General features: G+C 36.6%; 1 protein-coding gene across 1 annotated transcript in view; it reads right to left on the reverse strand.

The window, feature by feature from the left end:
• The window catches only part of ARMC8 (armadillo repeat containing 8), a 129,855-nt gene that overhangs the window by 28,783 nt on the left and 73,388 nt on the right, over nucleotides 1-27,684 (reverse strand). The window contains exons 11-14 of the mRNA XM_036744695.1: nucleotides 25,913-26,113; nucleotides 24,926-25,021; nucleotides 6,161-6,243; nucleotides 5,780-5,861 (exon numbers count right to left, since the gene is read on the reverse strand). Coding sequence (XP_036600590.1) covers nucleotides 5,780-5,861; nucleotides 6,161-6,243; nucleotides 24,926-25,021; nucleotides 25,913-26,113 — 462 coding nt within the window. The remainder of the gene's footprint in view (nucleotides 1-5,779; nucleotides 5,862-6,160; nucleotides 6,244-24,925; nucleotides 25,022-25,912; nucleotides 26,114-27,684) is intronic.

The following is a 27,684-nucleotide window of genomic DNA, read 5'->3' on the forward strand; positions in this document are numbered from 1 at the left end:
GTGGTGCCCCTTTCCAAGCGTTATTACTTGAATTAATTCCCTTGTTTACTCCTTTCCCTTTCTAGGATTCTTTAGGATCTACTTGCCAATACCAGGACTTGTTCTTGAACATTGAAGAAAATGGCTATCTATATATATATATATATATGCTATAAGAGGCTAGAAAGTGTTATTTACCAATTCAGTTTGTGATCGACAGCTCACATCATAGAAACCCAGAATCTCAGAGTTGTATGGAACTTCAGAGCCTAACACATACATAAACAAGAATTTGTTCTATGACATACCCCAACAAGTGGTCATTCAGCCTTTGTTTAAATACTTCTGGTGCAAGAAATACCACTATCTCACAAGGAAATCTGTTCCCCTTTGAGACAGCTCTAAGTGTTAGAAAACTTTTTCTTTACATGAAGCATAAAGCCTCTAAGATACTTCCATGAAGTGCTCTTAGTTTTGCTTTCTCCAGTCAAGCAGATGTCTAATCTCTAGTCCATTCAATAGACCTTCAATTATTTGGAGATGGTTTCCATGCATGTCCTCCCTAAATGTGCTCTTCTCAAGGTGAAACATTAATTCTTTTAATTGATCCTCATGTGACATGATCTTGAGTATCATCCTGGTCATCCTCCTCTACAGGCCATCTTACTCATTCATGACTCCTTAAAATGTGGTAACTAGACCTAAACAAAATATTGTAGGTGTGGCCAAAATAAGGCAAGAGAACAACCTAGTGCTGGACACTATGCCTCTCTTAAAACAACCACAGATCACATTAAGGGTTTTCTTGGGTGTGGGGGAGCAGTTGGGCACGGGAACTGCTGTAGCATCCTCTTGGGCACTTTTTCAGATTAACTAATGTCTAGCCAGTAGTTAATATCTCATCATTGTGAAATCTCTAACCCCAATTTATGACTTTACATTTGTTCTTATTTAATTTCCATCTTATTTCAGTTGATCTGGTATTCTGGCCTGTTTGAGATCTTTTTTGGATCTTGGTTCCATCATCCAATGAATTATTAGTTCTCTTTCCTACCTTTGCATCTTTTGCAAATTTGATATGCATTTCATCTATGTCTTTATCCAAATCACTGAAAAAAACATCAAAAAGCATGAATACAAGCACAGATGCCTTGGGCTCTCATTAGAGACCCCCTGCCAGCTTGACATTAAACTATTAATGTCAATGAATACATTTGCGACTAGGCATTCAACCAGTTCTGAATCTAACTGTATTATTGTCTGGCTGACATTGCTCTATTTTGTTTATAAGAAGAGCCATGACTTTGTCAAATGCATTGCTAAAATCTAGACAACTATTTCTCACCTACATTAAACAAGATAATATATGGGAAAGACTTTGCAAACATTAAAAGTGGGGGAGGGAGCTATTTTCGTTTAAAAAGGAAAGACTAGAAGGACTTGTTCTTAATGAAACCAACCTCACACGTTTTGATCACCATTTCTTTTTCTAAGTGTTTACTAACTTTTCTAAGGGTTTGGTGGACTTGATCAAACAAGCTATTTGCTTCAGTATTCAAGGACAAAGCCCTCGTGTGAGAGATTAACTTGGACAATACTCCAGTAAGGGAATGGGATTAGCAAAGCAATAAATTAAATGAGCATTTCTTGGGAACGGCCACCTTTGATGACAGTACTTTCTATAATTTTGCTGGCTATGATAGCTAGGAGTTTGCAAATTCAACCTTTTTGTTTTTTAAAGAATGAGACGTTTGCCCTTGCCTGGTCCTGCAACAATCTGTCCACTCTTTGAATGCCCTGGGAATACTTAAATGAGTTCATCAAAGTTAGAATGGTACTCTTTTGCAATCTCACTACATATCTTGGATTTTAACTCTTTATTAGCAACTTCGGTTCTGTCAATTCCGATGTGCATTCTCCTAAGCAGTTCTGGCATCCCTCTGCCATCCTTTATCACTGTCTCAGCCACCCAACACAGTAGTTTTATCCTTTTTTTGTTCATCTTTTCCTCAATATAGTTAAAAGTTCTGTTGTTCTTAGCATTCTCTTCGACTCTCATCTTATCCTGAACTTTAGCATTCATTCTTGATAGTAATCTGAATCTTGCCACATTTTAAAATTCATTCTCCATTCCTTGTCTTTTCTTCTGCGTTTTGTATGTTTTTAAAGTATCTAAGTTAGCTGATAATGATCCTTTAAAAATATTTCAGACTATATATGATCCTCCTTCATCAATGAATGATTTTTCTTGGTGTCCTCAGAATTTATTTCTTGAGTTTCCCATTCTTCCTGGACTGACCTCTTTTACAGTCTTAGATATTCTTCTCTGAACTCTTTAACATATGATCTACTATCCCTCTTCCCAAAACTAAAGTACATGTCAGATTATACCCCATTTTCCCATCTTCCTCCATGAGAAGTTCTAAGATAAGAAGGACCACTTTCCCCCAAGGTTTCCTTAATTTCTATTTCACCAACTAGTTTCTCCTTTTGGTCAAAAACAAGTCCAGAATAGCAATTCCCCTCATTGGTCCTTTCATCTTTTGAGAGAAAGCATTCTTACTAAGGCAAGTGAATAAATCATGAGGAACTTGCAGAATAGTTGCAGATCTACATTGGTGGATTTTCTTCACTGGGGAGGTCCCTAAATCAATGAAATCAGAGATCTGGACCTAAGTAAATGAATGAATAAATAATTGGATGGTCTAGGCATTTAACGAAGATATCTTTGACGCAAATGTGAAAAGGGAAAAAATGCTCTCATAGATAATTCTCTTCAGTAGACCACCTCTTTGCATTTGTACAAATGGCTGAGATGTGTAAAAAATACAAGATAATCTTGTGTTTATTGTTTGGTTACAAAAAAAAGATCTGACAAAACAAAATGCCATTTTTAAAAGAGTATCCTTTAATAAGGCGTCTTTTACACACATATTAAAGGTATCTATGATTCCTTGATAGGGGTGACCTGTGAGATGACTTGGTTCAATGGTAGACAGTGTAATCAAATGGAAGGAGTGATGGGTGGCTCTAGGGTCAGAACTCATAGGATCACAGATCTAGAGCTGGAATCAGAGGTTACTGAATTCAGCACTCTCACTTTATTGATGGTCTAGAGAGGTCAAGTGGCTAGCCCAAGGTCATTCAGTCATTTTTCAATTGATTCTGACCCTTCATGACCCCATTTGGAATTTTCTTGGCAGAGATACTGGAGTGGTTTGCCATTTCCTTCTCCAGCTCATTATACAGATGAGGAAATTGAGGCAAACAGGGTTAAGTGACTTGCCTAGGGTCACACAGCTAGTAAGTGTCTGAGGCTGGAATTAAACTCAGGTCTTCCTGATCCAGGCCTGGTGCTATATCCACTGTGCCACCTAGCTGTCCAAGGTCACACAGTTACTAACATTTTGGAGCTGATACTCTAAACTAGGACCTCCAAATCCAGGACTCCAACTCCAGCTCATGGTGGATATTATCCCCAATGAGATTCTAGGCTTCTTGAGGACAGGAATCATGTTTTCTCTTGTATTGCTCATAATAGCTAGTATATTGCTGGATATAAATAAGCAGTCAGCACGAACTTGTTGGTTGATTATGTTCAGCTAGATGCATAGTGGATAGAATGCTGGACTTGGAGCCAGGAAGACCTGAGTTCAATTCCTGCCTCAGACATTTACTAGCTGAGTGACCCTGGGCAAGTCACTTATCCTAAGACTGTTTCCACACCTGTAAAAGGAGGATAGTGGTAACACCTTTCTTGCCAGATTGTTGTGAGGATCACGTGAGATAACATATGTAAAGCACTTGGCACGCCTTCAGGTGCTATATCTTATCGATCGTGGTTGTTATCGATGGAATTCTGGCTTGTCTCCTCTGAAAGATACTGGAAGATGACTTTGGCTTTGTATGGAAAAGAAGATGCCTAGGAAGTATCTATTCCAACAATGAGGGAGATTCTTTTCAATGGAATGAAACAATAATGCCAGATCCTGAGGAATTACACAGCTCTTTAGTTGGTTTAGTCAGGGGGCTCTGTAATGAATGGCTTTCTCAGGCAAACTATAAGCTCTCCTATGCAGAGGGCTGCAGCCTTAATGCACTGAATAAATCACCTCTAAATAAAAAACAACAATAACAACAAATCACTGACAAATGCTAAAGGGGAAAGTCCTGCAGGTTTCCTGAACCTCATCAGAGATAAGTAGAGCAGGTGAAATTGGGAGGGAGCAGCCTTGTTTGTATTTGTGTAGTTTAACAGTGGACAGAAGGATCCTGTGTCCCAACTCTGCCAATTAATACCAGTGTGACCTTGGGGCAAGATACCCAATTTCTCTGGGCCTCAGTTTCCTCATGGGGAATGAGGGAGTTGGACTAGATGACAGCTGGAGTCCTTTCCAACATTAAGTCTATGATCTTTTCTGATTTACCATCGTCACATTCTTGATGCTTTTCTTTGCAAGTGACATTGTGCTGACTGTATTGGGCCCTGGGACATGACAGGACCTCTTCGATGAGATCCAGAACCACTCAATGGAAAAGTCTAATCATTCACACAGGAAAAACTAAGTGGATAAACAATTTATAGTGCTCAGGTTATTGCCCTGGAACCTAAGCTCTTATTTTGAAATCTAATATTCTGCCAATGCCCATTGTATGGCTTCAATTTCTGGAACAACATGACCTCTGAAGAATAAAAATTTCTGATAACCTCAAAGAGCAACGGAAAATGCACAGTGGTTGTAAATAGGCTACAATATTTCACCATAATAACTAGCACACAAGAAGTGGCATATAAAACATCAAAGAGGAAAAAAGGCTGGTTGTATAGCAAGAGCAAGACATAATAAATCGTTACTAGAGTCTTAACTGTTTATCTACGAAATATGAAAAGACCCATAGGAAGGCCTCTCAGAGTTTTGGGTAAAATCTATATGGCAAAAGGATGGAAGGTCTTGGACAAGAATTATGTGGAATGGGAATATATAGTGGTCTGTGATCTTAGGCAGCTAGGTAGCTCAGTAGATAGAGCACTAGGCCAGGAGTCAAGAAGACCTGAGTTCAAATCTGCCCTCTGACATTTAACAGCTATGTGACACTGGACAAATCACTTAACCTCTGCCTCAGCTTCCTCAACTGTAAAAAGGGGATAATAATAACACCTACCTTGCAGGGTTGTTGTGAGGATCAAGTAAGATAATAAATGAAAAATGCTTAGCACAGTGCCTGCACACAGTAAGCACTATATAAATGTTAGTTATTATTATTATTTTTATTGTTACTATCACACTGGTGGTAGGAGTGATTACAATGATGAGATCTTGGAGTCATCAAAGTAATGGAATGCTGAGTAAGGCATTATGACAAAATTGGTATTTTACAATATGTGTAACTATAGAAGCTCCTCACCAAAATAAATTAAGGTTTTCAGAATGTCCTACAGTTGATAAAAGACTAAGGAAAGGTCTAGATTACTCACGCACAAACTGCAAATTAATTTCCTTTTAAACTCATAAAAACTATAAGAAAAACATTAGCTAATTTTAAGTATGCTACGTAAGCTCAAATGGAAAATTAAAACTTTAAATAGCAAAGGAAGATAAAGCAGAAACACGTGCAAGTACTAATTGCTGACCTCAGAAACACTCTTTTAGACGTGTCAACACCAAATGCTATGTTTTAGCACATCAATTATTCAAAAGACCCTACAGGAAAAGAAAAAGTCTAAGTGGGCAGGGGAAATGAGCTGTTACAAAGGCAGGCCTAACAACACATGCTCGCAGATTTTCTCCCCCTCTCTTACCTTCATTAAAGGTTTCCACACTGCATGATCCTGAAAACTGGTTCGAAGCTGCTGCACAGACCTGGATAAACTGTGCAAACATCTACAAAGAATAATCAAAATTAGCTTCACACAAGAATTACAACTTTTCTTCTCAAACATAAACAATTGGGGGGTTTCATAACTATTAATATACTGCAGATAACAAATATATATTTAACCACTTCAGAACACTTCAAATACTTTTGAAAGTAGATTCTCCATTAATGTTATATACTGCATTTAAAAGTTTATGTGAGCTTAAGTTCAGTCCATTTAATTTCTTACTTCCTGAAGGACCAGAAAGTTAACTGAATTAAATATACTGCAAATGATTTTTATTCAGACCATTAAAGCTCATACCTGACTGCAGCTAACCGCACCTTGATACTAGACTCAGACAAGCCATTCACAATTCGGTCCATCATATTTTCAGTCTCAATGATCTGGAGAAAAAGGTTAATTCTGCATAAATAACAACATGAAGTTGACAATTTATTTAATGCTTGTAAGTGTTAGTAGTTCTCCTCCCTCCTCCCTCTTTTAAATGGTCATTACAATTTAAATGCTGCTTTTTGGTAAAAGTTTTTACCTTATATACAGCAACCTTGTACTGGACTTGGGCAACACATCAGAAAGGTACACCTACCAATTATGAGCATCTACCACCATAAATGATAGACATAGGGCAGGCTTCATTTTTAGAAAAATAAAGACACTTAAGACAATAAACAGCATGAAGAATACAGAGACATTTCACTTATAACCATCTAAGACAGCTTTTTTTTTAAAAAGTAAATGATGAAAATGATTTCTAGTTTGGTGAATTACTATTAGACCAACAAACACGAAAGGGAACAAACAACACAGACTCTCCAAAGAGATTTACAGATTCCTACCCAAGCCATCCTGTCGAGTGGAAGATTTTCTAACATTGATCAGTAGCTTACTTTCTTCTTGACATTTAAACCAAGCATATGTTTTTTAAAAAATTAACTACTGTCTTCTTTCACTGAAGCCCTTAGTCCAGTTGAATACCTGGAAAATACTAACTACAACTTCTACAAAAGTATTTACCACAGTCTTTTATAAGGAGGGTAACTCACACCTTATAAAAGGTAAGTTACTGTCCCCAGGAATCTTGGTTAGAAGAGTGGGAACATTTAGTTCACGGTGAGTACAACTAAGAGGCTGGTTTGGTATCCTGAGGGAAAAGTGGGTGTCTGGGTGGGAGCAAGAGAACATTCAAGACATATTGGAAGAGGTAGGACTATCGCAGACTCATAGAATGTTCCATCTAGAAGAGGACTTAGTGATCACCTTGTCCTATTCCTTCACTTTACAGATTTTGAGTTGAGAGCCAGACAGGTGAGGTGATTTGCCCAAGGTCAAGTAGGTGGTTAGTGACAGAAAGAGCTTGGATCTTCTACCTCAATCCACCACTTTTCCCATTCTACTCATTGTATGGGTAGAAGTAGAATAGCTACAGGTTGGGGAGGACATCTGGTCTCCAAAGCTGAAACCCAAACTTCATCTGAAGGTTGGAAACCAACCCTTATGACCTGGTCAGATACCACATTAAGTATAGGCTATAAGATACACATACCAGGGAAAGAGATGAATCAATATTTTATAATTCCAGTCGAGCCTTAAATTCTTTTTACCTTAGTGATGGCAAATAGTTTTAAATACCAAGAAATATTCTGCATGTTGCCACCTTTCCTTTTCTGTAAAGGAAAAGACTAGATGTTGGAGGAGACTGAGAAAGTTTCTGGTACTGGGAAAACACGTTTCTTGCTTGGAACATCATTCTCACATTTCCAGTGAGTTATAGGACCTTTCTACTTAATTCTTCCTTGGGGATTTCAAACTAAACATGGCTGTAATTGTACCAGCATTTTCCTTTAAGTCAATTATTCCTGTCAAACAGCATGCTGCCAGTCTCCAAACATTATAGCAACTTTGACTCCTTGCTCTCCCTCAATAGCCAGTAACCAAACTATATACATTCTTCCATTATAGTATCTTTTATATCCATTTCTTATTTTCCTTTTTTATTTGCCACCACCTTAATTCAGTTCCTTGTCACCTGATGACATCATAGATTACTAAGTGAACTCCCAGACTATAATCTCTCATGATTTGTCATGCATAAGGGGCCAAAAAAAATTTCCAAAAATGATTTGACCTTTTCACTCACCTGCTAAAAATGTATAATGACTCTCCATTGCCTTAAGACAAAGTCGAAGCTTTGGTCTGGCACTAAAGTCTGGCTCTAATTTATTTTCCTAGGCTTATCTCACACTATTTCTTCATATAACCTAATCTCTAGGGTAGACAATCTGTTTCCTAAGTATTCTAGTACTCAAATAAGTGCCCATGATAAAGACTATTTATTCTATACTATTAACTTCACACACTTTCCAGGCATTCCTGATCCTTCTTGCCAGCACCACTTATTCAAAAAAAAATCAACAGTATCTATTACATATTAAGGTATTGCTCTAGGTGCTGGGGTGGGGTGGGGTGGGGGTGGGGGTGGGGTTCACAACTAAGTGTATATAGTATGGTCCCTCTCAGCACACTGTTCATAATCTAGTTGAGGAGCTGGGTTCTGAAAAAGCCAATGGCAACAGGGGCTCCAAAAGCCAGAGAGAAAGGAGGATGCTTTGAAATAGGAGGCCAAGTCTATAGAGCTGAAAAATCTAGAAATGAAGAGTGGCAAAGGGCTTGCCAATAGGGGTTAAGCCAGAAGTGCTTTACCTGCAAAAAGCTGGGTATTCTCCAAGCCCCAAACTTTCAGGATTAAGGACAGACATCAATAAGATTGCTCCTTGGACATAATAACTGGAATATGATGTCGTGAGGAGCCTGAAATAGGGAAGACTTAATAGAGGTTAACTTCTTTAGCTACAGCTAACCAAGGTGCGACTATTATAAAACCTGTGGGGTCTGTCAGCTAGAGGACAAAGGTGGAAGAAAAGGCAAAGCCCCTCTATGGTCCATTTCATTTGGGGAATTGGAATTATGGTTCTTTTTAACAGGATTCATTTTGAAAGAAAAGAAATATGTCAAAAGGCAGCAGAGTATGGCAGAAAAGGGACTGGATTTGGAGGCTGAGGACCCGAGTTTGAATCTTGGCTGTGTTACATACTACCGGTGTACTTGTAGACAAATCACTTCACCTTTCTAGGCTATCTAATTTGCAAAATGCTTGGGTTGGGCCAGATAATCTCTAAGACCATTCTTAACTCTGAATCCTATGATTCCATATTAATGAGATATACTAATCTATTCCATGAGGAGAGGTTGGTACCCCTTTTTGTCCATCTCTGGAACTGACAGGACAGGGGAGAAAAACAGCAGGGCCAGGTATGGTTTATGACTAAGCACAAGACATAGAACTCCCTTACTTAAATTTTGTACTCTGAGAACCTGACAACAACTGACAAAACAAAGATCTTTCTGATGTTGGCCCAATTTCAAATGCTTTTTAGGGGAATTCAGTCACGACCTCAGCAGCCATGAGACCAATACTAGTAACAGGAATAATACTGATGCCATCATACAGTTGTACAGTTCTTTATAATTTTAAAAGTGTTTTCACATATATTACATCATTGGGCTCACAACTATCATGAGGAATAGTTTTATAATTTAAGAAATATTGTTATCATTAAAAACAAAAACACCTTATTCCTGCCCCAAACCCCTAGCCCAGGAGTCTTTTCTTGTAACAAAGAAACAGTCAAGGAAAACAAAGGGACATAATGACAGTGCTTGACAGTATTATTCCCATTTACAGATAAGGAAAAGCAAACTCAGAAGTTATATGGCTAGGTCATCTAACTAGAAGACCCAGAGTCAGATCTCAGGTTTCCTGACTTAGTCCAGTACTTCTCTCAGTAAATCATGCAACCACTTTGGGGATCCCTCTACTCTGCACCAAAAGAAAAGATTAGTATGGTACAGGACATACAGGGACAGAAGATGATCACTCGGTCAGTACATAGGCTTCCTTAACAGTATTGGTATTCAATCTTGACCAAACCATCCAGTTCTATAAGGATTACACAGTGGTAAATATCAACACTGAATCAAATGCATATATCCCATGTCCTGGATAAACTCTTGGAACCAGGAGAGTGTGATAAGGTGAATTCTACTTTAAATTGATCTAGCACTCACAGAATTAGCAGAATTAGATGCTTAACTTAAGACAACCTTTATTTGTTGTCTTAAAACCCAATGATTTATTGTCATTATTACCATTACTACTACCAATAATGATGATGATGATGATGATATTTGGGAGGACGATGTAATGGAAAGAAAGCTAGCTTTGGAGTTAGGAGAAGCTGGATTCAAATTCAGTTTCTGACACATAATACTTGCGGGATCCCAGGCAAGTTGCTTACAACTCTAAGTTGCAGAAAAAAAAAATCGCAGAACTTCAACTCACGGAAGTTTCCTCACTGAGTAACTTCCTACACTGATGAAATCACAGATCTAGACTAATAATATTTTAAAGTTTCAAAGGACTTTACATACATTATCACCCTTGAACCTCACAACAACCCTCTGGGGGTAGCTATTTCAAGCAGTGGGATCCCCAGGTACAAATGAGAAAACTGAGGCTCCAAGAAGTCAGGTGACTTCCAGGTGGGATCTGAACCATGGTCTTTCTGAATTGCAGCATTGCTCTACTCATCACTGAAAGGCTTCATGAAAGAAACAGCACTTGAGCTAGGCCTTGAAGACTAGAGCTGTGTTAATTTGATTTACTCAAAAGTTATGTTCTCAGGTTTTGGGGAAATGGAAAACTTTTCTTTGGGAAAAAAATAAACAACTATACTATGAGGAGGGAATCTCCTAAATCAAAAAGAGATGTAAGTCTTCTTCTTGAGAATACAAGGACAGAAATCACAGGTTTCTGCTGCGTTTAACACCCCAGACAACTCTCCTCATTCCCTTGTCCAATGCCAAATCCAACAAGGTATCTTGGACTTTTGAATGATAAGAGGCCTGATAGCTTAAAAGGTAAATCTAGGAAGAGATAATATGTGCCCATTTTCTCTCTCCCCCTTTTTCTTCCTTCTTCCCTCTCTCCCTTCCTTCCTTCTCTCTCTCTTCTTTCTTCCATTATTCCTTTCGTAAATTCCTCTGTGCAGGGTTGGGGTATTATTGCTATAAGAGCAGAATGAGGTAAAATAATCAAATGTTCATCTGAAGAGGAAGCAAATAATCCAGAGGCAGGAATCTAAAACAATAATTAGAAAAAACACTATAAACTGCTTGATAGACGGGACTATTTTGTTTATGTCTCTATATTGCCAGAGCTTAGCACAATGCCTGGCACATAAAAGACATTTAACAAAAACTTGAATTGTTAAACTGCATGTCTAGCAATCTTACGAGAAGAGGGTAATTTACATCCTTTCATCTTTGAATGCAGGTCACACGAGTTCTGAAATAATTTAGCCAAATGAGTAATTTTCATTCCAAGCTGTTGGAATAATAATAAGAAGAACACACATTTCTGTAATTCAGAATGTTACTAATACCCTCCTCCTTCCAAAGCTAGAATTGATAACCTGAGACCTGTGGGGGGTTAAAAATAGAGTCACCTTTTGTATATTGTAACTAGGCAGAGAGAGCTTTAAATAATGATTCCAATTCTATATAAAATTTGATGGGAACAGAAACAACACCAAAGTTATAATGTTGCTAAGAAGTAACATGGGCAACAAGACAGGTCTAGCAAAGAGGGTTCAAGACTAGGTTTCCAGCTAATTGTGAGGATTCCGGTAGATATGGCAGGTTTAAACAGTCAACAAATCAAGTCCAAGGAGGTCAGTTAGGATAAAGATACATAGGTCAGAGGGTAAGGAGTAAGCAGGCCTGAACTCTGATCCTAGACAAAGTATACTATGTGGCCAAATGGGAAAGGAGATGAAAAACTATTCATCTTAGGTTGCTGAGAGTGGGGAAAGTTGTATATACTTGACATTTCCTGGGCCTGTTTAAGGGCATCAGGAAGTAGTCTTTGGGCTAGTGCTAGGTCACCCGAGATTGATAATGGGAAAGCTAGCATTTGTAGTAAGAAAGTATTTGCTTTGAATGATAGAATACATAGAGGTTTGGTCACAGGTGAAGAGAAAATGCACATTTGATAGGCTGTCAATACAAGATGGGATTAAAAGTCTATCATCACTATTGTCTTTGCTGGTATTTATGCTGATGGGAAGGTAGAGCAGCAGGAGGGGGAGACACCAGGTCATGGTTCAAAGCACATGTGGGGCTTATTAGATACAAAATAACCAAACAAAAACCAGGAGACATCTTTTCTGATGCTCTCAAACATTTTTAACAGCAAGTGCCTGCTGCTGCCCACACAAAATAATTTTTTAAACCTTGTTTTATAAGGACTGCAAGGCTGTGGGTGATCCTGAGCCCACAGAACATAGTCATTGCTTGATTTAATAACAAAAGCACCTGGAGGAGATGGGAATCTTCCCACTTTAAGGTTCTCCCCAGGAGATCTTTCAGTAACTTTACAACAAAGGATACTTGCTGTAACTTGGAGGACTTCTAAGATTTGGCAGAAGGTGGCAATTGATGGTATGCAGGGGTGAAGGGGAAGTATTAAAAATGACTTCAAGGTTTTGTGCCTGGGTGTTTTAGATGGCAACAGTGCTATTAACAGAAATAGGATAGTTAGAAGAAGGAATAGGAGGGGGAATGGGATAAAATGGTGATCAGGGAATTACAAGTAAATATTGAAGACTTACAACTAGAAGTAAAATGTGCTGGGGATTATCCCACAGTACTTCTCTCTACGAAGGATACTCTCACCTTTGAGGTTCTAGTTTGTTGGAGGTAGTAGCTAGAGCGGAAGGCTTGAATAGATCTGCTCCTACCAATCAACCTTCCAAGATGCACATCCTCCTGATTTTTCAAATAAGAGTGTCATCCTCTGACTTCCTTAGACTTGAGCATCTGTTAAATATGATACTTCTCCCCACCTCTACTCACCATGGGGCAAAGGGGAGGGATGAGAATGGGACGATTCAGGGAAAGGACTGGTTATCCTGAAAGGGTTTGGGGAGAGAGATATGGAGCAGGTGGTTAATATTTGAATAAAGTAAGCTTGTAGGCAAGGGAGAAAACTCTGCTTGGGAGTATTATGCATGGGCAATTGGCATGGTGGAATTCAAGATAAAGAAAAAGACCATAGCCTATAGTAAAATGAGCTTTGAATTGGTCCACCCATCCTAGAGAGCAAGGTGGAATTATGCAAAGAAAGTCACTAAATCATTTATGCTCTCTGATTCAGTGATCCTACTCTGTGATGTCAGTGACAGATAGGTCTCTTGTATAACAAATTATTCATAGCAGCACTGTCTGTAGTAGTAAAAGAAAGAAAACAAAATGGTATCCATCAATTAAGGAATGGCTTAACAAGTTGTAGCAGAGGAATGAAATAAAATATTATTACTGTGCCTTACAAAATAACAACATGGAAAATTCAAAGAAACATGGGAAGATGTTTAGAGCAATGTAGAGTGAAGAAAACAGAATCAAGAGAATTCCATACATGATGATTTCATGCTATAGATGATAACAATAAAAAGCAAACTGATGAGCTGCCATGAGCTATCTCAGTCCTGCAGAACTGATAAACACCTTCCTCCTCTTGATAGAGAAGGAATGACTAGAGATATGGAATGTGTTATACGCTTGTCACTCTGTCAGTTGGCTTTGGTGCAAAAAAAAAAAAAGCAAAACCCCACCCAAAACCCAGCAATAAAAAACCAAAAACAAAACCAGGCACTCCATATGATGGGTATAGTCTGCCTTCTCTTAATAAGTGTACTTGGAGTTCTCAGGCTACCAGGGCACAGATGATGTGCAGAAGACCATCTTACCTAGCTACTGTTAGTAACCCACGATAGGGTCAGTGTGATGAGACATTCTGAAGGAGAAAACAATTGGTGTAGAAAGGCTGGACTTAGTCAAGCACGAAGATCCAAATACATAAGAACTTCAGGAGAACTAGGAGGGAAAATTAATTATCCTGATGGTACCTCAACAGGGACCTTAAATAATGTTTAAGCATCTGATTAACTCCGTTGGTTTGCCTGGAATGGGTCACATCTAGCAAGCCCATCAATTCCAGGCAGGCCTTTCAAAATCAGAAAGAAGACTAGGACAACCACTCAAAGTGGCCCCAAGAAAACAAAATGTAGGGTCTTTGTAGAAATAATGGGACTAGTTTTGATAAACAAGGATTACTACTCAATTAATGGTATGTGATTAGGCAAGGGATGAACTCTTTCATAACCTCTAGGATGTTGATAGTAGCTACACTAATCCCTACAGCTTCTGTCAAAGAATTTTATCTTGGAACAGGTATCACATGACACTATCACTTTCTACATCCTGTCAAATGCAGGGCCACCAGATGATCCAGCTATGTAGCTGTAATGTCTTGCATGGTTCTAGTGGTCTATAAAAGGCTGTCAGTGCACAGCTAAAGGACTTGGAGAGGATATGGCCTGGTGGGACCATGTCATTCTTTGATATAATAGTAGTACCTGCTTGCTTCAGGGTTTTCTCTGGGAGATAATAATATCTAGCATTTATATAGTGCCTGCTTCATCCTAGGCTTTATGCTGAGTGCTTTACAAACACTATCTTATTTGATCCTCATGACAATTCTGGGAGGTAAGCACTATTATTATTCCCATGTTATAGATGAAATTGAGGCAAACAATTTTTAAGTGACTTGCCCAGTGTCATACAACTATTAAGTGTCTGAAGCTGGATTTGAACTCAGGAGATTCTTCAGCCTTCTTGCAACAAAGGAAACCACAACAGGACTTTTAGGATTTGACAGGCATTAGCAACTGATGGCATATGGGAGGAGGGGAAAGTGGTAAAAATGACTTTTGAAGTTTTGAGCCTGGGTGTCCAGAAGGTTAGGATGCTATCAACAGAAACAGGAAGGTCAGAAGAAGAAAGAGAAGAGGCATGCTGAGGATCTGCTCATGCTGGCAAAAGTTACAATTTCCTTTTCCCCTTCTTTCTAGACATAAAATAAATCTCACAAAATTCTTGAGCATAAGGATGAAGATTTGAAAATAGATGCAGTAGTATAGATACCATGCAAGCAACTTTCTAAAAAGACTTCCTTTCCTGTACTCTATTTAGAGGTTTGTTTATTTTGTATTTAAACACAATATAACAACTCATCCCAAAAGCCCTTTCCTCACAAACTGGAGTAAATAAATGACCATAGAAGTTTCTGGGCATTGCCAGGCTCTCTCATAGAAGATAAATATTTTAGTTAAGTGATTTTCAGAGAAAATGCTCAAAGGAAGTGAGTACAAATAATTATTGTCATTTATAGAGCACTTTGGGATTTACAAAGTGCTTTACACACATTGTCATTTAATCTTCACAATAACCCAGTAAAGGAGGTACTATAGTCTTCATTATCCTCACCTAACAGATGGGGAAACAAAGACTTAAATGGTTCAGTAATTTGCCCAAGGTCACAGAGCTAATTATTGGAGGTGGGATTTAAACCTTGGCTTTCCTGAGTCTAAATCCAGCACTTTGTCCAAAATGTCATACTGCTTCTCAGATCAACTAACTTAATGCCTCTTATTTTGGATATCCTATTCTAGGGAAAGAACGAGAAACTTGTTTCACTCCTGCCCAGCTGGTGGCACAGAGGATTGATTGTTTTAGCATTGGAAAGACCAGAGTTCAAAAACAACCTCGGACACCAGTTGTATGACTCTGGGCAAGTCACTTAGCCTGTTTGCCTCAGTTTCCTCATCTGTAAAATAGGGATAATAATAGCACCTACTTCTCAGGGTTCTTGTGGGGTTCAAATGAGTTAATATTTGTGAAGTGCTTAGCAAAGTGCCTGGCACACAGTAGGTGATCAATATGCTTATTCTCTCCTTCATTTTTTCTGTTGCCCCCTTAAGCCTCTTAAAGACAGCCTTCTCATGATGAAGTTGGGATTGATTGGATGAAGAAAGGTGAAGGACACAGAATACAGAATATTTGTTGAGTTGCAAGAACTTAATTTATATGCATTCACTGGGTTTATATCTAGGTATTTCATGGAAAAGCAGTCTTGGTGAAGAATGAAGTTCATTGGACATAGTTTCTGATGAAGAGAAATGGCAGAACACTTCGAGGCCAAAAAATTACCATATAGATCTGTAGCACTTAAATTTGGAAGGGAACTTAAGAGATCATAGAGTTGAACCCTCCCCTCCCCCTCAATTTACGTATGAAGAAACAGAGGCCCAGAGAGGTTAAATAACTTGTCCAATGCCTCACAGGAAGTCCTTAGTGCATTAAGGACTTAACTCAGGTCTGCATCTAATGCTCTTTCCTTTGTACCATCCTGCACAATAGGGAAAGGTTATATACCTCATTTGGAATAAGAGATGCTGCTAAAATCTGTAACATTACTCTACAACAAAAATGTTCTATAATTTGTTCCTCAGGTTACCTCCTGATTGTACAAATTGTTAGACAGTTGATTTAAAAAGTCAACAGAACTGTATTTGTGTAGCTTTTGCCCACCACTTAACCCACTTGTTGATCTTGTAGCTTGTTTTATTTCTGCCTGGTCCATCCAGGTCAGGTCAAAGGGAAGATAAGCCCTTCTGGTGATATACAGCATATAATACAATGTGATTGGTCAGAGACACAGGAGTCTTGCCTGTTCTATTTTATTTCCTGTTTCATACGCCTCAGAAACTGACCATGATTTGTGTTTTTCTTTGCTCTATTCACTTTTCCTATTAAAACTACCATCACCACTGGAAATTATGTTTCTAAAATCTAAGATAATAATGTAGACATGTTAGAGTTGATAGGAGCTTGGTGTCAAAGGAACAGTATGGGCTTTGGAGTCAGAGAAGCTCGGTTTAATTCAGCTCTACTATATGCTGCTTATGTATCTTGAGAAAGGTATCTCTCTGGACCAAGATATCCATTTTCATCTGTAAAATGATCAGGCTGATTAAACTACATAATCCCCAAGGACCTTTCAGATCTAAAACATATACATTTAATCAATGTAGGGGTACATATAGCTTATTTATTTTAGAAAGTAGGCAGTTCCCAGGTGGTACAACTGGCTGTTCTTGTAATTTATAGTGGTCAAACTTGTTGACAAGGGAACTACAGAGAGCTAATGATACCACGTCACAATGTGATATCAGCCCATTCTAGTTGATCCCAGATAGTACTATCAGGAAGGTAGACTTTCTCTTACCCTGTCCTGCTAGCACCTAATTCCTTCCCTAACTATGCTGGCAAATACAGAGTAAAGTACAAAACACTGGCTAGAAACAAATTCCATGCAATCCCAGAACACTTATTTTTTTAATTGAAGAATGAATCCAATTCAATAAAGATTGGCTAAGCACCTGCTGTGTGTAGAACCCTGCTCTAGACATAGGAGAGATAACAAAGATTAGAAAAGAAACAATTGCCCTGGTAGAGGTAACAAGATTACTGCTCCTTCCACAACAAACCAGATTATCAAAAACCCCACAGCCACACGCTCACTTTTTCATCTGTTCAATTCCAAGTAAAACTTTGCTCAAAATCCAAACAAGTGAAGATTTACAGATCTAATAGGGATCCCATTTTCAAAAACTTTTCTTTAAGTGTAAAATCTATATGTTTCTTAGTTGTTTTATTATACACATACTAGTAAAAATCACCAACCTAAACAATATGCTTTGTGCTTAAAAGCCAAAATCCCTGTTAGTTTTTCAGGTTGTTTCTTATTTAACAAATTCTGAAATGCTTAATTCTTATTTTATTTTCCTTCAGAATACTTATATCATGAAAATGTTGTTATCTATTATTTACACTTCTTTTATTCTGTAGGACAAAGGCCCTCAGACTTCAAAAGGTTTCAAAACCTTATCCTGTTTTAGGAACTCATTTAAAACACTTACCTTTATGGGAACCCCAAGGTTCATTTCATTGATTTCAATTTTAAGCGGGAAATGGCCTTAGAGTTCATCTACCACCTTAAAGATGAGGAAATTGAGGGCCAAAGAGGTTAAATGACTTGGCTAAGATCACACAGTTTAGTTAGAAGGGAATGGCAGACACAATCCTAGTCAAGTCTCCTGGCTCCCAGTTCATTATTCTTTTAAGTGATATAACCTCTAAGGCAATCATACCACAAATCAAAGTAGAATGAATACAGATAGGGTATAGAGAATCATATAATTTTAGAGTTTGAAAGGACCTTAAAAATTAGACAAATCCCCACATTTCACCATTGAGGAAACAGGTGCAAAGAATGTTACTTGCTCATCGTCACACAGCTAGTGGTGGCAGAGCTAGGACCAGAATGTGTTCTCTCAATAAAATTATTGGGTAAAAATCTTCAAATAATCCAAGTTATTGGCTTTAAACATACAGACTAAGTTGCTTAGTCCATTCATCTGAATAAAGTCCTTATGGAAGGAACAAAGCCTTGAAACTGAGGCTTAAAAAACCCCTAGGTTTTATATAGATACATGTATATTAGCAGCAACCATTTAAGAGGACATGATAAAATAAAAGATTAAAAAGTCCTCTTCACAATAAAAGGCTGGCCAAGAACTTCATATGTCAGAACCATATGACCATAAAATGCTTGCTAACAAGCTAAAAGGTATCATGGAGGACTTCTGGATAAATGCCTTTTACAGATTAGAAAACTAACCACTTAAAATTAAGAGAATTTGATCTAAAATTCTAGCTATCCAAAAATCATATAGTTGTTTAATATAAAATAGAGACCCCTCTGATATTATCAGATATAAGGAGATACTTTTTTAAAAAAAAATAAGGCTTCAGATAAATGATAACATTATTTTGGAAAATTACCAAGTATGTAAATAACATAGGGTTATGTGAAGGATTAATCAAAAGTTAGAGAGCATTTTGACTCTTATTTTTTGTTAACTCATTTACTTAACCAGCCATCATTTTGTTATGAAAGAATCTAACTACATAAAAATTTACAAGTTATTTAATCCAAAAGATAACAAAAAAAAAAATTAGATGCTTTAGGAAATAAGTGTGCTATAAAATAAAATTTGTATATTCTACATATGCAAAGACAATTTAGTATTTTAAAAATTCTTTTAAAATCAAAATAAATAAGTACAATGGAACAAGTTAAAAGTGAAGGAATCATGAAGTTCATTAAAATGCAAATGAAAATTATTCTGTATGTTCTTTTATATGAAAGTGATTTGATCTGAAAAGCATTTAGATTTTAAAACTTTGAGTTTTTCTGGTTTAAAATCTCCATTCACAATTCTTCTTCCTAACTTGAATGTCTATACTCCTTGTCTTTTTTCTTTGATAGTGATAAAAATGATTAAGTTATATTTTTTCAATGGAAAAAAATTGCTCTATCTATGCAAACATATAATTTTTTTCCTTTTCTACTTCTATGAAAAAGCTGGCAGCACTACTTTTCTCTCTGTCCCTTTTTCATGAAAAAGCCTGGTGATTTAAAAAAAGAAAAGAATCTTTTCTAGTCTTTTTATGCATGAATATCATATAAAATTGCAGTGGCTAAAGGCTGGTTTTTTATGCATTTGGGTCCAGAAATGAAGAGTTTCTCTCTCCTTCCCATTTTTCTAACTTTAGCAACACTTAATCACTAGTAAAATGACTTAACACTAACAAATTCTAAATCATAAATTAAATTTGGGGGCAATACCACATAACAATATTGCTACTTCTTTCTCACTAACTTTGAGGGCAGTTCTGTACATATTCCACTGCTTATCAATCTTTGCCTTTTATTGAAGGATAAAAATAACAGGCTTTTTATTAAAGAAATTCAATAAAAACCCATTAATTAAGACTAATTTGGAATTCAGACAAGGTATACCTGAGATGAGAAACATGAGAAAGGAGGGTGATTTGCCTTTGAAAGGACAGTTGATATTCACAGACAAGGAAGATGGGGACGGGTGAGTTGACTATATGTAGGAAAGAACAAATGCTTTAATGTATAAATTAAAATTGTTTCTAATTAGCATTCAAAAGTTTTTTGGGGCATTGAGAGGTTAAGTGAATTGATCAAGGTCATTTAGAGAGTGTGTTAAGAACCTGAACTTGGATCCAGATCTATATAACTCAGGTTGGCTCTTTATTCACTAAGTTGTTATTTATTGCCCCCAATATGATAACATAAATATTTTCATACATATCTATACCTATAAATACATATACATAAGTCAAAGGTATTTCATCAAATTGGAGGATAGTACAAGTACAGCTTATTTTACAAAAATAGAACTGATATATAGGAAGCCATTTTTAAGGCATCAATTATATTTTCCCATTAACTGTTAATATAAAAAAGAAAATAAGTTTTCAAAGAAACAAAATTGCTCCTGATATAATAAAAAGATTCCCATTGAGGAATGTAACAAATTTTTTAAAGCGCACATTTAAGAACAAAAACAATAATATTTTGACCAAGTGAGATTAATATTTAAAACAAGTTTAAAAAATACAAATACTGTACCAGAAAATTGTGTTCCCTTCAGCCTAGATCCAAGTGAGAAGCAGATGTACCTTTGTGGGCTGGCCCTTGCTTGATATACAGATATTTCCTTTAAATGGCATCTTTTAGCTCTCTCATTCTACTTCAGGTACAATGAAACCCCATTATTATTATCACAGTTTATACTTTCCCACAATTTAAACTTTATACCTTGTACTCATAAAATTTCCCATTTTGCTGTCTAGGAAACTAGACCTATAAGGTTTTCATACAAGTTGCCAATGGGCACATATTTTCTTCTTTAGAGATCAACAGCTCTGCAACAGCAGTTCAACAGCTACGGTACACTCTCTACTCTGAATTAAAAGAAAGTGCTTAATTTCTTTGGAGGCAGCTTTTGGGTTGCTGCCCATGTATCACTAAGAAGGAATTTTCTTAAGAATTTTCTATGTGCTCTCCAGGACAAGAAAAGCCAACAATTACCAATTTACCCAGCATTTGTAATGTCTTTTATTGTTATTAAAGACAAACAATATCATAGGTAAATTAATTTCCCACAATTTACTCTGTCTTAATAGTCTCCAGGAAAAAAGATGAGGGGTATTATTTTTAAAACCCTAAGGTTATGAACAAAAAGCTATATGATGTGACCCTTAACAGGATTTTTTTGTCTGATATATTGTTCCTTGTATTTGCTGAGTTGTTCCTATTGTTCTTAATTATGAAACTAAAGACGTCTGTTCTGGTTAAGGATGTTACAATATTAAAGAATTTGTTCATTTGTCTGACATCTTTTATAGTTCTTCATGCTAATGGGGGGGGGGGAGAAAGACATTCCTTTCATTTTTTGTCCCCTAATAAGGAGTTTGTACATTTCTAATACGATAAAGAGCATTAATAATATACTGCAAAGACCACACCATCATGTCCCTGAAAACTGAGGCTTCTTCTAAGTTCTAGCGTAAGTAGCTTTCCTATATGGATTGTACAGGCACCACCCCGCTTGTGTGTCTGTCCTCTCCCAGTATGATGCCCTTGATCCATGTCTCTCTGAGTCCTACATTATTAAGTCTTCATTTAACATGAAGGACAGGTACTACAGTTCACAATCTGAACTATTCCCTAAGTTAGCCAGGCCACCACTGTTACTGGCTCAGATATGGTTCTCCTACTTCTCCTTTGTATCAAAAATCAAGCATATTCTTTTAAAAAACCTAATACTCCCAGCTCTCTTCAATAGCATAATATCCCCATTTCCACCCTGAAGTGCCATGGCAAATTTAGAAATTTATAAAAGGCTAAAAAAAGGTTAAGAAGCATCGAGATAAAATAATAGCATCCTTCTACACAGTGGGGCATCATGTAAAGAAATTGGTTTCCAAGATAGTCTTTCTTTAATTTTCACTTTCTGTATACTTTGTTTCATTTAAGTGGGGCACACTTTCAAAGCATCTAGACTCTCATTGTGGACAATGACAAATTCAACCCTCAGTCTGTTTAGTTTTACCTAGTGTTCAGGGAAAATACAAAGTATCATTTATATCTGTAGAGGCAAAAATGTAACATAGCTTTAAAAATTTTTTAGGAACAACATGTTAAAAAGTCACAAGATGGAATGGCATTCCTCTAAAATAGAGGGCCTATATTTCTTCCTATATAGTATCATCTCACTGAGAGAGGTGGGGGGGAAGGGGGGAGGGAGAGAGGGAGGGAGGCAGGGAGGAGGGGGGGGAGGAAGAGAGAGAGAGAGAGAGAGAGAGAGAGACAGAGTGTGTGTGTTTCTCTACAATTTTTCTTCTCTGTCCCTTCCCTTACTTTTCTCCCATTAATTTTAAAATGTAGTAGAAAGAGCCCTGCTGGAATCTGGAAACACAGACTTGAGGCTGGGCTGTGAAATTTACTAGATAAGTTACTTGACCTCTTAGTATCCTCATTTGTATGATAGAGGTGGTAATACTTTGTGCTTAATACTACCTATCACATAGAGCTTTTGTAAGAAAAGTGCTTTATAAATCTTAAAGTGCTAAATAAACTGTGAGATGATATTGTTATTCTGTGTCCTGTCCCTACTTAAGTGATCACTATAATTACATAGCCTTGGAATATACATTTTATTATTTGTTATACTTACTGAAGATAGTGCTATAACCTCACCCTCCCCACCCCCCATTCTTAATTGTAAGCAGATCAGTACATCATTTTATATTTCTCTCTCTTGAAAAGGAAAAAAAAACCCCTCAATTATCTTGCTTTCAAATGCTGTTCCCTCTGTGGCTCTATGAAATAAATTTTTAAAAAGGTCTCTTACCTCTGACTAATGCTAAAAATGAACTCTAAAAATTATCCAGCTTTCAGGAAAGTAATAGGCAATGTTTAAAAAAAAATAATGTTCAACAATGATTTCCAGACTCTACACAAGAATACAATTGTCATCACACTATATAAATGTAAAAATAAATAAGTACCTTACAGATAAGGTAAATAAAAATCTGTCCAAATGTAAACTTGAACAAAAATAAAACAGAAATAAATGCATATAAAGGAGTTAATCTGTATCATTTATATATTTAAAATAAAGTTTTACCACTTTCTGAGGCTGATCTCCAAGAAGGTCTCATCACCACAATCATACTATCTTTTCCATGTTACAATTTCTCTCTTTGGTAGGTACTACAAGCTATCAATTATTTAGAGACTGAAATTTCCAGAAATCACATATTGTAATATCACATAAGAATAGCATAGCATTTGCTTTTCAGCACAGCAAACTACAATTTATAATTAAAGTTATTCTTTATTTTTTTTCATGTTTCTACAGAAACATTCAGGAATTATCCTTGAAAAGTAGGGGGAGGGGAGATATACATGTTATATACACAGAAATTTTTTTAATAAGCTACTATCAGGCTATGTTGCAAATAACACTAAGAACATTATGTCACAAATTAAGTCAATAACTTCAAAATAGTGTTTTATTAAGAAAACGAAAAATTATACACAAGTACAAAAAAGGACACCCTATTTTTCTACTGGCCCATCTGTCTATCTCCCTTTTAGCCCATAGCATTCCCTGAAAAACTCTTTTGAAGTTTTATCAAATGGGCAAAATAATTCTCCAGTTTCCAAGCAGCATATCAGTTTATCAGATATCATAGGTTTAATACAATTATAAATTTCCTCAATGTTTCCCACATTAAAATTCAGAAGTTTGAGGGGTTTTTTTAACCAATAATGATGAAATTGCAGATACTCGAAGTATTGGTGAATTTTTAATCTACATCAGTGTCACATGAGGCCCTTGCTTTGGAATACAAGATCATTTATCCTAATTGTATGTAAGATGAAGTGTCAACATTCATAAACCAAATCAAATTTCAATATAGACAGCATCAGATGTTATCACTGAGTTAAGCTTGAAGTGACAGTTTTGCCTGTTGGTATTTGAAGATGCAAAACAAATTTTTTCAGATTGTCTTTTAAGCACTCTTCTAGTTAGAAACATTTTATTAATGGTGCCAAATAAAGGTGCATAGAAAACAAAGCACACTAGTTGTATCTAATGCTATTACTATTATTTTTCTAGACGGCCCCTCTATGGACTCATTACATTCTTTCATTTTGACCATATTCTGGTGAGGGTGTTCTTCACTTTGAATCATGTGACTTTTCAATATATTTTAAAATTATATCTTATAGTAGTGGGTCAAAGTACTCTGGATGAATATAGCCAAGAAACTACCAAACTCAACTGCCTGACTCTGGGTCTTTTATATGGGTGATAAAAAGAGAATATTTCATTTTCCTTGCTAGTGACTAGAGAGGCCCTGCACAGAGTGTATACCAGATGCTCTGTGTGAATGGTTAGAACTCTAGTGTCTTTGCTTGTGGAGCCGAGCCAGAGCTTTACATTATACTCTTCTACTTGCCCAGGACCAATAAAGAAAGTGAGACTTGTGTAGGGCTAGATTGCAGCAACAACATGAAGGTGCTAAACATACCATTGAACATTGGTCAGGAGCTTAAAACTTCAGATGACCACTCACTAAACCATAAAATCATCATTCCACAAAGCTTTTATTCACACAAAACTTGCACAGTAGCAAAAAAATTAAAACATAACTAGGCCACATATCAAAGAACAATGTACAATAGGAGACTTGAATTTCTCAATGGTATCAGAAAGAAGGTATTTCCATAAATAACATTTACAATTCTAGTGTTATGTTTTTCAAGGTATCTGAAGCTTCACAGTGCTAGAATAAATTTCACCAGAACACATGCAAAAAATGTGCAACATGAGAATCCATATTAATGTCACATAAAAGCACACCAGTTATTTGTCATTCCAGCACGTTCATGCCACACTACGTTTCTAAAAACAAAACAAACAAAAAAACCCCACATCCGGGTCCCATTCATTCTTCAATTATGCTTTTAGTCCCTCTGTTTTATTATAGTCAAACAGTCACTGTTAGTGCTCTTCACCACGCCTTTCAGGATGATGTCACTCCCTGCCTGCTGGCTGTCAGGACTGGGGGACGCCCCTCTCCCAGACTCACCTTCTTCCGGATGTCTTCGTCATTAGCTCCAAGAGAGGCATAAAGCTTGAAAGCAGCCTGGCGAAGTTCATGAGCATGCTTTAAATCATGGTCAAGCTATAAAAAAAACAAACAAACCAGTATGATCTGTCTTAGATATTTAATGATTTGAACTTTCAGGAAAGCTTATATATTTGACACAAAAGAAGTCCAAAATTATTAACATTTTAGGATGATTTAACTAATCTCAAACAGGCAAAATGGAAATGCCGGTACCCTTTCAATATCTGAGAAGCTTTTAGGTATACATAACCATTTATGAGAAATATTAATAAAGAAATAATTTCAATTATCACAATCACTATAGCTATTATAGCCTAAATTGTATGTTTAGGTATCCATTTTGAAAATGTGTTTTCTGTTCAAAGAATTTGTTCCATAAAGGGAAAAAAGTAGAAAATGATATAAAGGAGGAGAAAGGAGAGGAAGAAAAAAAAAGAAAGGTAAATATCACAGGGAACACAAGAATATCATCAGAAATTGTTTCAGATGCCTTGTAGTGTCATCTATGACATCAGACCGCAGATCTAGAGGAAGAACATGTAGCAACAGGGTGTTTTGTGATGCTGAAGAAAATTAGAAAAGTTGTTATTCTTGTCACCACCACCACACACCACTCCTTGAAGGTCTACCTTGTTTTTTGCATTTTCTATCTTTTCTTTGGGGGGAAGGGTAGAAGGATATATTTGGGAGAGATCAGTGAATCTTTGTTTCTAATTTATATATATATATATATATACATATATATATATATATATATATAACTGGAAAAAATTCTGAGATGTCATATACTATACAGCTAAAAATGGTAAAACAATATTATCAGATTTTAAAAACAGATGTATCTAAAATTCTTTCAAAATATAAACTGTCTAAAAGTTTGACATTTTTATATGATTTCTAAAAAAGCCCTTTTCTGTTAAACATGAAGAGAAAAATAAAACATACCCTTTTGATATCAGTGATTGCACTAACTGAACTGGGATATTTGAAGTAATCAGCAAGCATGGCAATTAGGTGATCTGTTATGCTAGCAATTCTTTGTAGTTCAACATCTGGTTCAATTAGATAGGCAAGTGTTTCAGCTCCTTCAACTCGCTCCTCTAGCAATCTCTCTTTACTGCACATTCGAACCAAACAAGGCAAAGTCTGAAAAATATAAGAATTACTTGGATGTTTTTTAAAGATAACAGATTGCTGGCTTTATAGATATCATTCAGACCTTACGTTCAGAATACTTAATGGTTAAATTTTTCAAACAACGGTTGTCAGAAAATGCCTTAGAATTTTCTTTTCGAAGCAAATAAGATCATAACAGTGTGGTAGAACAAAGAGAATGATGGAATTAAGTCAGGAAAATCTGGGTTCAACTCCTGCCTTTGACGGTTTGTTACCAGTATGACCCTGGGCAATAATAGCTCACATTTATATAGTTTTAAGGTTTGTGAAATGCTTTACATATATCTCATTCTGATTCTCACAGTAACCCTATAAAAGTGCTATTATTATCCACATTTTGCTGACAAAGTTAACTTCTATACTATCTATGAGGACAAAACCATGCCAAAGATTTTTAAAAGGTTGAAAACACACACTGCACACGTGATTAGCTCTGAAAACAGTAAGGAAGTCTGAAGCTTGGGATGATACCTCTCCACCGCCAGGTGAACAAAGCCCAAATTCAACATAAAGTTAAATATCAAGAAATAAGCTACAAAAATGAGGACATAATAAAGAATTTGACCATAAAGCACTACTACGGTGGCAGGGAGAACCAAGGCATGAATTTAGAAAGAAAAAACCAATGTGAAAACAGCTATAATGAAAGTCTCAAAGAAAAATGCTAATTGGATCCAAGGCAGCCAAGAATGCCTAGAAGAGTTAAAGAGATTAGTGATGGAGGAAAAATTGGGAAAAGAAATGAAAATGACACAATCAAATTATGAAAACAGAATTAACAACTTGGTAAAAGAGGCACAAAAATTCACTGAAAAAAAGGTCTCCTTAAGAAATAGAATTGGCCAAATGGAAAAGGAGGTGCAAAAGTTCACCGAAGAAAACAATTTCTCAAAAATTTGAATTGGGCAAGTGGAAGCTAATGACTCCATGAGACTCCAAGAAACAAAAACAAAACAAACTCCCCCCCACAAAAAACAAAGTTGAAAGAATGAAAAATATAGAAGAAACTGTAAAATATCTCATTGGAAAAACAACTTACCTGGAAAATAGATCCAGGAGAGATAATTTAAGATTTATTGGACTACCTGAAAGTTACGATCCAAAAAAAAGAGACTAGACATCATCTTTCAAGAGATTATCAAGGAAAACTGCCCCAATATCTCAGAACCAGAGGGTAAAGTGGAATTTAAAAGAATCCACAGATCACCTTATGAAAGAGATTGCAAAATGAAAACTCTCAGGAATATTGTAGCCAAATTCCACAGCTCCCAAGTCAAGGAGAGAATACTGCAAACATCCAGAAAAAAAAAATAAAACAATTTGAATACCATGGGGCCACAGTCAGGATCACACAAGAGTTAGCAGCTTCCATGTTAAAGGAGTGGAACACTCGGAATATGATATTCTGAAAGGCAAAGGAACTAAGATTACAACCAAGAATAATCTACCAAAGGATTCAAGCTGTGTGGTAACCAGGAAAAGGACAGAATTCCATACATGACACAAGTGATGTCCAGTGAAAAAGCAAGGAATCAGCTGAT

This window comes from Trichosurus vulpecula, chromosome 2, assembly GCF_011100635.1.
Source record: "Trichosurus vulpecula isolate mTriVul1 chromosome 2, mTriVul1.pri, whole genome shotgun sequence".
In the NCBI taxonomy this organism is placed as follows: Eukaryota; Metazoa; Chordata; class Mammalia; order Diprotodontia; family Phalangeridae; genus Trichosurus; species Trichosurus vulpecula.